Source organism: Macadamia integrifolia, chromosome 7 (assembly GCF_013358625.1).
Source record: "Macadamia integrifolia cultivar HAES 741 chromosome 7, SCU_Mint_v3, whole genome shotgun sequence".
In the NCBI taxonomy this organism is placed as follows: domain Eukaryota; kingdom Viridiplantae; phylum Streptophyta; class Magnoliopsida; order Proteales; family Proteaceae; genus Macadamia; species Macadamia integrifolia.
The window spans coordinates 10,038,136-10,050,697 of NC_056563.1; the positions used below are offsets into that span (position 1 = coordinate 10,038,136).

General features: G+C 37.7%; 2 protein-coding genes across 2 annotated transcripts; both read left to right on the plus strand.

The window, feature by feature from the left end:
• Positions 1-589: 589 nt before the first annotated feature.
• LOC122083735 (putative glycerol-3-phosphate transporter 4) lies at positions 590-7,100 on the plus strand. The gene is made up of 4 exons (XM_042651618.1): positions 590-1,080; positions 1,190-2,567; positions 5,572-6,123; positions 6,748-7,100. The coding sequence occupies exons 2-4, from the start codon at positions 1,538-1,540 to the stop codon at positions 6,783-6,785; spliced, it is 1,620 nt and encodes a 539-aa protein (XP_042507552.1). The 5' UTR covers positions 590-1,080; positions 1,190-1,537; the 3' UTR covers positions 6,786-7,100.
• A 5,117-nt stretch (positions 7,101-12,217) lies between these two features.
• On the plus strand, positions 12,218-12,562 carry LOC122084727 (universal stress protein A-like protein). Its single transcript, XM_042653168.1, has one exon. The coding sequence runs from the start codon at positions 12,218-12,220 to the stop codon at positions 12,560-12,562; it is 345 nt and encodes a 114-aa protein (XP_042509102.1).

Here is a 12,562-nt window from a genome sequence, read left to right on the forward strand (position 1 = left end):
GGGGGGTGGTTAGAATATGCTCCTTATTTAAAAAATGCAAAACACATTTTTCGGAGAAGTCAATTTTCCCAAATAATAACATTATCAGAAGGTATAATTGTTATGCACATTTTTCATGTACATGTGTAAAATAATGTTAAGTACTGCTACCTACTTGCATTCCCTCATTCTCAGAGACTACAATACCCTTCATTTTACTGTTTTTGACATTATGAGAGAGGTAGGTTACACATTTTTTATGCGTAATAGAAATCGCACAGGGATAGCGCAATCGGTGAATAACGAATTTGGTATAAATTGTAAACTCGAACACCCTAAGTTAAACTTCCACTAAGCATATCTTAAACCACTTACACGATAATAATTGAAGTTTACACTCCTCAGTTTTGGAAAACACTCGCTGGCATGGTTTAGAAATTGGACCTGATTGGTAGGGGCCAAGACTGATCTTCGATATCGATCTCCTCGAATTGCTGGAGAAATCAGTTTTCATAAATAATGGCGGCCAAACAGCTCTGACCCTCGGAAATCGGAACAACGGTCGCGGCAATTATCTAATATTTAAAACAGTGGAATTGGATTTCCACGTGTAGCGTTGAAGCCGCATGTCTAACGAAGAGCTGCCACGTGTGCTGGCATCAATAAAGCACTGCTGCCTCTTCGCTCGCTTTTTCCCCTAGCGGAAGCTTCAAAATTTCTGTAACCTGCAATGCAGCCACGTCAGGGCTGATTGCTCCTAGGCATACCAGTACGTCAGTAGAAGACCATTCTCTATCTCTCTCACTCTATCTATGGTCTATACCTCTTGTTCGGTTTCTCCTTAAGAAGGGCACTACTTACTCGCTGCCTCTGACACTTCACTTCCGCCATTATCGTTCGTCTTCTAAGGTCCAGGCGTTTCTTCTTCCAACCACTTCTCTCTCATACACCCAGAAAACCCTAAAGTCTATTGGATTAATTATGTGACGATTGAGAACATAACGAAATTCGTAATTATTCGATCCATTGGGGTAGTTTTGTCACTTGCAGATCTTGTTCGTGTCCACTGTCGTTGCCAGATTACGAAGATCGCGGAGTCCGGTATGCTTTTTCTCTTGGCTCTAGGGTTGCGTAAATTTGATGAATACTAGGCTCCTTTGTTTCTGAATTGTCCATTTTGATTAAAATGACGGACTTTTTGCTGGAACAGATGACCTGGGAGCTGAAATTCTTATAAGAAGTGATCAAATTTAAGGTTGACGGTTGGATTTTTGGTGTCGCTCTGAGCTCATTTGTTGTAGTCTTTGGAGTTTGTTCAATTTTGAGTGGTTAGTTATCTGAGATTTTGTCTGAAGAATGTTTGATTTTGATTTTGATCTTGAACCGACAAAGTGGTAAGTGGTCGTCATTACTATGGCCTGGTGTCTGGGTCGATTGGATTTATCCGTTTTTATTTCATAAGATAAACCGCAGAACTGGACCTTTCCAATTCGTTGCTTGTGGATATCTGGTGAGAAGTAGAACCTGAATCTAACTATTAGAGGCTTTAATTAGCAAGATGATTTTAATGCGAGGTCCCCCACCCGGAATTTTGCTTATAAGAAGGCTTCGAGGCAAGGAATGGAGCTTTAATACGTACAGATATGTTGTTTTGCTTCTTACTTTTATTGCATATGCTTGCTTCCATGCTTCTCGAAAACCTACCAGTATTGTTAAGAGTGTTTTGGATCCAGAGCCTGTCAAGATTGGCCATTCTTATCCGTGGCCTCTTGGTGAGGTTTTCGTTATGGAGAAAGGATTGATCAATAATGGCTCTGGATTATTTGGCAGGGGATGGGCCCCCTTCAATGGAGAGGATGGGACTGTGAAATTGGGTGAGATTGATGTTGCATTTCTTGCTTGCTACTCTATGGGGATGTATGTAGCGGGGCACCTTGGAGATACGCTAGACTTACGTCTGTTTTTGACTATTGGAATGATTGGGAGTGGAATCTTTGTTGGACTTTTTGGTATGGGTTACTTTTGGAGTATCCATGTGTTCTGGTATTATCTGGTGATGCAAATGATAGCTGGATTGTTTCAGGCCACTGGGTGGCCTTCTGTTGTTGCTGTTATTGGTAATTGGTTTGGGAAGAGAAAGAGGGGTTTGATTATGGGTGTCTGGAATGCTCATACATCTGTTGGGAATATCAGTGGGTCCTTACTTGCTGCTAGCGTCTTGCAGTATGGTTGGGGCTGGTCATTTATTCTCCCTGGTGGATTGATCATTTTGGGAGGGATAATGATATACTTGTTCCTGGCTGCTTATCCTGAAGACATAGGCTTTCCTTCCCCTTATGGGTTGCACTCACATAGTACGGGAGATTCAGTGTGTAAAGATGAGGAAGCTCAGATGCCAAAAGGGCATGTGGTGGAAGCTGAAACAAGTAGTCTCAGTCGAGGTGGATCAATGACTAGAGGCAGTGCTGTTGGGCTCATTGAAGCTTTGTCCATACCAGGAGTGATACCATTTGCATTGTGTCTTTTCTTCTCAAAGCTTGTGGCATACACATTCCTATATTGGTTGCCTTTCTATCTGACTCAGACTGGTATTTTTTTTTCTTTTGTCCTCCAAAATTTGAAACAGATGACTTCTTTAATTTGATTATTTTAGCCCGCTGGTCTCTTGCTTTTGCGAAATGACATGGACTGTTGTCTTAGAGCAGGATATTGGTCAAAGCCTGTTGTCAGTAGTCCTGTTGGTTTTGTGGATCCACTTTCTCAAAGTCATGAAGTGGTTCTATGCCCCTAAGAAGAATACTTCTTGTTCTTATTTGTACAAAACTAAGATGAAATTAATTGCTCTATTGGCTAAGTAGAAGAAGCCAGGATAATCAAAATATAGGGGAGCTGTACTATACATCAAAACTATGTTTATCTCTGTTCTTAAAAAATAACACAGAGCTAATGTCTATTGGGCTTTAAATTATCTCCATTTTTATAATTTTACTGTTCTTTGTCATAACAAAAGGAAAAATTCATCTCTGTTTTCTGTTCATTTATGTTGAGAAGAAATTATATGTGAGGCCAACTGATAGTTTTCATCATTACAATGAGAAAATTTAGTTACAGGTGTTAATGGACACCCGTTACATGTTTACCTCCTTGATGTGACCTTATTAAGGTAGAATGGAATCCTTTTCATGCTTTGTGCTCATTTTGTGGTTTCATTGTTGGATGGAGGATAAGTATATATATATATATATATTATTTATTTATTAAATTAAGGTATGTTTTGGATATGGTTTTGGAAGTAAGTTTTTTCGCTTTAGAAAACAACTAAGGCAACAGCTCTTATTTCTGGAAGTCAATGTTGTTCCCAGAAGTTTACCCAAACATAGAACTTTGTTTCTGGAAGTAAAACTAATTTAGAACTTTGCTTACCAGTGAAAGTAGAAAATTAGGAAATATATGAATATAAAATGTTTATTTTATGGTATGTAATTTTTGCAAGATATATAACTTATATCTAGAAATTGTAATATAAAGAGCAAATCCACAACTCACATTCTCTTGTGGCTTCACCACCCACCTCACCATGACTTCACCACCTTGGGTTGTTTTTGTTTCTCCACAAGGGCTACTGCTCCATTGAAGAAGACACCATTACTTGACTGCTAAAATTGTTGGGATGGTAGTCTCTTCTTTTTTATTTATAGTAACTCAGGAAAGTCTTCTAATTAATAAGAGTTCCTTTGCAACTTAAGCAACTCTTCAAAATAGGAAGTCTATAAAAAGGAAACTACTAGTGGCGAACCAATAACTACTAATTTAGACTACAATCAACTACCAAAGCAAATTAGAAACTTGCTACAATAAACAAAATGTAATAGTTAAGACGCAATAAGATCTCTTCCAACAGCAATATCGACCAAGTAGGGCCCACACACGCTGAGAAATAAGCCTGGTTGACATCCGGCCCTGTTGTCTGGACAAAACTAGAACAGATGGGGCTAGTTGGCCTGGTTCTGCCCCTTCTTCCTATGCTGACACTATTGGAGCTCTGCATCAGGACATGAACAATGTCCTGAATATATCTGTTTTTTGTCTCATAATAAATAAACTTTGAATATATGAATCTGAATAGTAAGAGGATGTAAATACCATTTATGAACGGTGTATCATTTATATGTGATGCATATCTTGGGTTTTGGGAACAACTATTTTATGGTTATTCTCCTGGAAGTATCATATTATACAGCCATGTCAAAAAGGCATTTTGAAAGTAAAGGGAGAACAGCTGCATTAGTTTTAATCTTGATCAAAAGGGATCTCCAGGAAGCAAAGCTCGAGTATGAAATGTAAAATCCATTCAATTGAAGAGCTAATTATTTCAAAGCAGCTTGGTTTACAGTTTCGTCCTTCTCCAAACTCCCAAATTACAGAAATTATCTGGAAGCCTGATCCAGGATGGTGGAAACTTAACATTGATGGGTGTTTGCTGGGTAATCCAGGCCACGCTTCAGTTGGTGGTATTTTTTGGAATTCCGATGTGCCCCAGATGGCTGATTTAATTATTACCTTGGGATTGATACAATTGTTTTTGCTGAATTCAGTGTCGCCTTCTTTGGTATTCAATATCCCAAAGAAAAAGGAATTCAGCGCCTCTGGGTTGAGTGTGATTCAAGGGCAGTCCTTGGTTATCTCATTAGCATTGACTTCGCTTTATCCAGTACCTCATCAATTAATAAGAGAATTTCTCACTGCTATAGAGAAGGGAATTCAATTGCAGATGTTTTAGCTAAGAAAGGGACTATGCATTAAAATTCCAATTTTTGGGATTCATTTCCAACCTCTTATCTCACGACTTAATTTGGGACTGTCAGGAAAGGCCTCGCTTTAGATTTGCTTGAGGGGGCATGTTTTTTGTTGTTTGTATTTTGCTGAGGTTTCTGCTGATGGCCATGCCAAAGGTGGATCTTCAGTTCAAAGCATTTTGCACAGGTACTCTGCTGATAATTATGTTGTTGGTGGGTATTAAGTTTTATTAGTCTTGTATCTGTTTATCATCTAGGGATGCCTGGACATTAATTCTGTATATGCTTTCCATATTTTTCAATGGACAAAAGAACCGTTCCTGTTGCATCAGAACCAACTATACTATTAAATACTTTTTTTTTTTTTGCTTCTATGTTGCATAAAAGCAGATTTATATAAAATTAATATTTCTAGTATATATAGTCATATACTGAACACCTTCCTACCAAAAAACAAAAAATATACTGAATGCCTAGGTGGCATGTTGTGGCCTAGGCACCTCTTCAATGCTTTGAGTTGCCTTGACAACTAGGGTTTTGATATTGAGTTTGTAGGTAATAAGTGGTTTATATTGCCCATATATAGTATTAGCCAAATCTTCCTACCAGCCACAAGAAGATGCTTGCTGCTTCTTATTTCATAGTTCAATTTATCTTGCATGTACTGCTTTGTTGACTTTTACTGAATATTGTGAAGGACACAAGCGACTGTTTTTACGGGAAATTTATGTTTGTGAACTTTTTCTTGAGTCTGATATATTTGTTTGTATGCTTATAGGCCATTGTTTTTCTGCAGAGATTGGAGGTGAGTATGTGTCAGTCAAGTCTGCTGGAAACCTTTCTACTCTGTTTGACGTCGGGGGAATAGTAGGTGGAATCTTAGCTGGCTACATATCTGATAGACTTAAGGCTCGGGCCATTACGGCAGCTAGCTTTATGTATGCTGCTATTCCTTCTATGCTCCTATACCGCTTATATGGGAGTATTTCTAAGTCCTCGAACATTGCATTGATGATAATTACTGGTTTGTTTGTGAATGGGCCATATGCACTAATCACAACTGCAGTTTCTGCTGATCTTGGCACCCACAGCTCTCTGAAGGGTGATGCCCGAGCACTTGCAACCGTGACTGCCATTATTGATGGCACTGGATCTGTTGGTGCCGCACTTGGGCCTTTTCTTACTGGTTTTATTTCAACAAAGGGGTGGGATGGGGTTTTTCTTATGCTTATTGTTGGGGCTCTTATTGCTGGTCTTCTTTTATCACGACTGGTAATGGCAGAAATTCAAGAAAAGACTGGCAAACAGAAGCCTCATTCTGATGTTCTAAGGCAACAGGGAGCTGAAGGTATAATGCAAACTCTTGTTATATTTCTCTCTGTTTCAGAGTCTGTTATGTGTCATTACAATAGAAATCTTGTTCATTTCATGCTAAAGAGGAAAATAAACAATTTTACGGAATTGGCTGTTGGCCCATTGATGTCGTGGCATTGCCTCTCAAATCTTTGATTACGGGCTTGTGAAGTTGAATCGAGATCAACTATTATCTCCATGAGTAGACTGCTTTAGTGGGATATATGCCATGTGCATCAATGAGATGATCATGGTCATCAGAAAAGAGCCTTTTAACGGATCATAAGGTCTAGAAAGTTGGTTAGGTTCCTTCGGTTGTTGGTGATTGAAGAGTTCTTTGTGCCTGGACAATAGGATCTACCATCAATTGTAAGAGGTAGATAGCCCGAAGCCGCTCTGGTTAGAGGAGGTTCCTTTATTTTTAAGATATGACGTAGGCTCACGAGCTTTATTTACAAATATATTTTCTTTTGATGCATTATTCAATTTTTTATTTATCAATAATACTGGAGAATTTTTTTACAGATCATATTATTGACAAAATCTTCCCTTGTTCTTTGATCAAGTGAATTTGGGTTTTACTGATCGTATCCATTCTTTTCTTATTCTTTGTTTTCAGTTTCTGCATCTCAACCTCTCTTGAGGGATCAAAGATGACAATCAGGTATGGAGCCACAAGCTATTTCCAAGAGTCAGGAATAAGGGGCAAACAAGAAAGAAAAGTATGAATCTTATGTATGAAATAATGAATATAAAATCATTTCACATTAAAATGAGGAAATTTTGATGGCTTTTGGGTTTCGTGGGACATTTTGTGTTGAACTGTATTATATATATAATTTTTATATGCAGTATCATGTTCTTTTTTGCTGAGATTACTGCATTTCATTATCATGCCCCAGTTGTATTATGGATGATACAGCCCTCTTTGGAACTTTCATTACCTTTCTTTGTTATTGTTATGGATTGGCAGTACTGCTCCAGAGGACTAAACTCTTCTATCAAACCAACTTTCACACCTTTGTAAAATCTTAGATTTTACTTGCAGTATGACAACATCTTCCAAAATCTTATCCCAACTTAATGGGGTCGGCTACATGAAGATTCCAAGCAAGGACAAGCACAAGGATCCATGAAAAATGATTGATGGATTATGATTAATTATAATAAGTGCCGGCTGAAAATTTGAAGCACCACTACAAATCAGTCACAGATTCTATGTCCTTGGCAAATTGAGCTGAATGAGCCTCAACTACTTCCTTTGGTGAGCTTCCATAATGTATCTTCTCTTTGTTCCATGCCGGAGGGTCCATAACTAAAACCTCTTTGGGCACCTTTGAGAGCCAATGAAGTGCAGATGAGTGAACAAGATGGAGAGAAGCCTTAGGGAATAAGGGACCGTGGAAAGAACCTGGCACTCCTGTTGCAAAGTATGGCCTATCGAGAGGAAGAGAAGCAAAGCGAGTGTTGAAATCATTTGAGACGAGGTCACTAAAGAAAACTTGAAATTCTGGGATATGAGAGCTTAGGCCTTGGTGATGAGAGCCAAGATTGATCTCACTTAAACCATGAGTGGGCTGGACCATTGCACTATTTTTCGAGCCCCAATACAATTAAGTGGCCTATGCTTAAAGATGAGATGAGATGAGATCCAATAATGATGCCAATGTGAATCAATAAACGAATGGTTATCTACGTGAATAAAGCTAATTCAACAATACCTATAAGTAGACAATAAATCCATTGGGAGAATTGCAGAATCATTCCAACTATTGGATAGATCGGAAAACATTGGATTAATCATATGTTAAATTTCGTAGAGAATTTTTCAAGATTAATTGTAATTTCAATTATATTTGAAGCTTTGTCAGGTTGTCGAAAAAATTCTATTTAGATTGACACTAATCTCATTGCACTCCAAGATGGGAATTACAAATCAAATGGTTGAATTTTCGCTATTCAGTTATATATGAAACCAGAAGATCTTCCATCTCTCCATGGCTAAAAACAGCAACATGGAAACATCAAATTAGAACTGGATTCTAAACCCTAGAAATTAAAATGGTGGCATCCACAGCCAAGTACATGGAGGGCATGAATCACTATTATTGGTTTTGCTTTTGTTATTAGAAATCTCACCTACTTTTCTTAAAGGTATCCTTCACTTTTATGCTAAGATTGGTCCAAAATTTCCCTTTTTGGGAACATAAATTATCACTTGGAAAGGACCCTTGGATGGGTTGCAATGTGTGGCTGCATGTTCTGAGGTAGGTGCTCTTTAAATAAAGGAAAAAGGGCGTTACCAAAAAAAAAAAAATAATAATAATAAATAAAGAAAAAATGGGTAATCGGTACATTTTCTATTGTGGGGTCATATTGCAATAGAATTTGTTAGTTGTTAGATTTGTTGTTATATTTAATTGAGCTTCTCCACCCAAATCCATCATACTCACAACATTAACTAAGAAAATGACGTATCTGGTGCAAGAGGCTCTCACATATACGCGGTCTGGAGAGGTGAAAACTATGCAGTCTTACCACAAGAATTTCGAGAGATTGTTTCGATTGCTTGACTACCAGGTTACAACATTTGTACCTTACTGTTAGACCAAGCGGATCCTTCTCACAACATTAACTATTAATTTTCACTAAAAAAAAAAAAAGATCAATTATTAATTATAAATCTATGTACAAGAGGCCACACATGCCATGTATATTGTCATCCAACAAATGAGCAATATTTGAGAGTGTTGAGAATAAACCTACATAGAAAAACTCTTTGACCTTGGATGCTTTCATATACTAGTTGGGCTTCTCTATCTAATAGCTTAACCTTTTGGATTTGCGTGTACGACCATCCAAAAAACAAACAACACGTGTTAGGAATAATCTCAATTAGAAAATTTTGAGATCTTAGAAGTGTCTTAATATAATTATATACTATATAATTCAGTCACTCCACCTAACCTAATATGGTCTATCCACCTAATAGTTAAAGCTTTTGAATTTGACACTTCAAGAATACTATAAATACACGTTGAAAAAAAAGTAATAAAGTGCGCTAATATATAGCTTAATATGATATGAAAAGTTGTATGTGAGACTAAACATTCAACACAAGAAGGGCATTGCCTCAAAAGAAAATCTTATGAAATCAAAGTGCAAGTTTGTGAAAGAGAAAACCAAAATTTCAATAGCAAGAGAGTATAATATTCCGAAACTCATTTAATTAAACCATTTAACACAACATGGGATCGATTTTATTCTTTGATGACCATGATTAATTTATCTAATTTTGTTAGCTTGACAAACCACTCAAGCATGCATATATTCCATAAATTTGCATTATGAGGGAGTGTACAAAAAAGTTTCTAACTTTCTATTAAAAACTCCAAAGTGGCATGTCATTCATTGTCTATGATAAGGAGTAGTTTTTTTAATTCGATTTATTTATTGAAGTATTTGTTTTCTTAATGCATAATTAAATTAAATGATATTTTTTTAATTGCGAAAAGGGTTGAAGCATAAAGAACTAGTGTACATGTTCTATAATCTATAGCATCTCCTAGAATCCAATCTTGTATGAAAACACAAGCGTATGTAAAGTACATAGAGATATAAAAAGTTAAGGGTGTATGGGGGTAGAGAGATGTGGGGGACTGGGGAAGGGAGGGGGTGTCAAGTGGTCAACTTAATGGTCAACGATTACAACAAGAATAGTTGTTAAACCTACTTTGATTCTTCAAATTTATTGAACACCTTGGATTGGACCAAATTTCGTAAGGTCACGGTAAATGGGAATCTCCACCCAAGTGATGATTCTCCCAGCATGTTCGATGCTGGTGGTCTCCTCTATATGGTGACTACTAATCATGTTTTGCCTAGCTCAATCGGTATCCAGTATGCATCAAGACAATGTTAACCCTACTTTCCAACCCAACCCAATCAAACCAAACAAAACCAAAATAATCCATGAATAATGTAAAAGGTAGGAAGGGCATATGTTGAACTGGTACTTGTTGGATCAATTGACTATGTTAGATTGCTTAGTCTTTTAGTAATTACTAATCCTTCATTACGATTTAATAGGCCTAGAGAGTAAAATTTTCCTCACAGCCAATCTTTGATACTTTGAGTTGTGATGCATCAAGTGGTGAATCTTGATCTCTTTGACATGGGAGGTGTAGGTTTGCTATGATTACATTGTAGTGCAATACAGTTAATCACATTATATGTTGTGGGGCAACTCAAGAGGACCAAACTCGTAGATACATATCGAGTTTTTTGTGATGCCCCAATAAGGAGGAGTAATATAATTCCGATTGAGGGAGATGCAATAGTAAGGGGCTGACCTAAAATGACCATAAGAGAAGTTGTGAGAAATGATATGTTAGAATAAATCTTAGGATCTTAACATGTTGAATCATTGAACCTAAAAACATAAACAAGAGATTTAATCGATTCATATATAGATCCAAACCGGTTGACAAAGTATTCTCTATAACTGATGCTTTCCTCCTTCTGTCAGTCTTGTATGTTCCATTCTCTATATAATTGGTAAGATTGACCCCATTATATAAATTGGGAATAGAGACTAACCCTGAAATAGAGGATAACTTATGCTTCTTCTACAATGGGCTCAATTGTTAATGAGTCCACATATAAGAATACAGACTTTACACAGTATAGAATGGGTATACTGAAGCTATCATCAACTAGGGAGATCACCTCCTGCGTAGCCATGTCGTTAGTCAACACCCATCCAACCATGTCGTTAGTCAACACCCATCCAACTAGTCCATTCCTATACAATGGCTAGATACTAGCCCACATATAGAAAAACGTTACATGATATGCCTAGTTTGGGTCTTGAACTAAGTATGACCTCGTACTGGAAAACAATGTTCCATGTAGCCAATCCAATTTAGCTGAGATTCTCCTGACTTATTTAGCTGAGATTCTCCTAACTTGTTGGGTTGTGCATCTTTTCTCCTACTTTCATCATTCATTTCTCATTTTTCATCTTGCATTCTTCATCTTTTATTTCTCATCTCTTCCTCTCCCCCCTTTCTCTATTTAAAATTTATTTTCTTTACTTTTTTTATTTGGGCATGTGGCTCTCGTGCATGCACGAGAGCATGTGAGAAAGCATCGATAGAAACATCATTTTCCATTTCATAAGGAGTAGGCTTGTCATTCACTTCTCCGTGTCTAGGCGTAGGGACCACGCTCACTGCACATAAACCATTTTTCCCATAAAAAAATTGTCAATAGTGAATCATTGAAAATACAACAGAAAACGTGCAATACAATACAATTCGGGTCATATGGTTGAGTCAACCCAAGTTTTTCACTTCAGCCATTTAATTTCCCAAATGGCAATACCATGTGCCTAAAGACTTTGTTTTAAGAACCAATGGAAGATTATTAGAGACTAGTTTTGCCAGTTGATTGGTCCCGGTTTGTTTCGTTTGGGTTAACCTAGGCCTTAACTATGTGGGCCAAACCAAAAGCAATTGATAATCCTACCGGTCCTCAAAAGTCTAGATTGAAACCAACTACTTATTAGTAGGTCGGTTTTCAATTTCTCTATAAATTCTTTTCCTTGGAATTTATCATCCTACCCTCAATGAAAAAAAAAAAAAAAAAAAACATCATTGTTAAGACCTTTGCGCATGTTTTCATTGGCCCCCAAATTGGTGTAAGGGCCATATAATCAATAGAGATCTTGATCTTACCCCAGCTGGGAGAGATTTCCATAAGGGTAGTGTGGCTCCTACACCAGCATAGAGATCAATGGGAGTCAAGGAATCAAGTATCGGTATTAGATCGGTATCAGCTGAGACCAATCCTGATACTTAACCGATCTTGAGATGGGTATTGGTATCGGATACCGATCCGGATTGGGCGATCCCACCCGATCCATAAAAAATATATATTTTTTTCAAATTTAGACTGGACTAGCAGAAGAGAGAGAGAGAGAGAGAGAGATCTAGGTTTTTTTTTTTTTTTTCTAACCCCTTTTCCCTTCCCAACGACTCTTGTTTCTGGAAAACCCTCCGTGGTGGTGATCGTGGTCGCGGTAAATAATGGTGGTGATCGTGGTCGCCTTGAGTGAGACAGACGATCATTCGGTAGCAGAATCTGAACCGACTCAGATAATGGTAGCAGTGAACGAGTCGTCAATCAAAGGATACCCACATGGCATCCATCAGCAGCAGCGGTGCATTCGATTGGACACTCCAAAGATCATCTGCTCCAACTCCTCCGGCTTGAAGCTCCTCTTCCTCCACGTTCAAGTCCCTGACGATGATGGGTTTAATGACATGGACGTCATTTATGCATCACCTGGAGATTTTCACGATAGAGGGCTTCACTTGCTGGAGTGCTTTGTTGGGAGGTCTCATGAAATTGGGGTTTCTTGTGAAGCATAG

Bases quoted from the DNA above. Each gene is read 5' to 3' on its own strand.
- LOC122084727 (XM_042653168.1), top strand. From the start codon at position 12,218: ATGGTGGTGATCGTGGTCGCCTTGAGTGAGACAGACGATCATTCGGTA.
- LOC122083735 (XM_042651618.1), top strand. From the start codon at position 1,538: ATGATTTTAATGCGAGGTCCCCCACCCGGAATTTTGCTTATAAGAAGG. The intron at 2,568-5,571 runs GTATTTTTTTTT...GTTTTTCTGCAG, and splicing joins TTTCTATCTGACTCAGACTG to AGATTGGAGGTGAGTATGTG. The intron at 6,124-6,747 runs GTATAATGCAAA...CTTTGTTTTCAG, and splicing joins AAGGCAACAGGGAGCTGAAG to TTTCTGCATCTCAACCTCTC.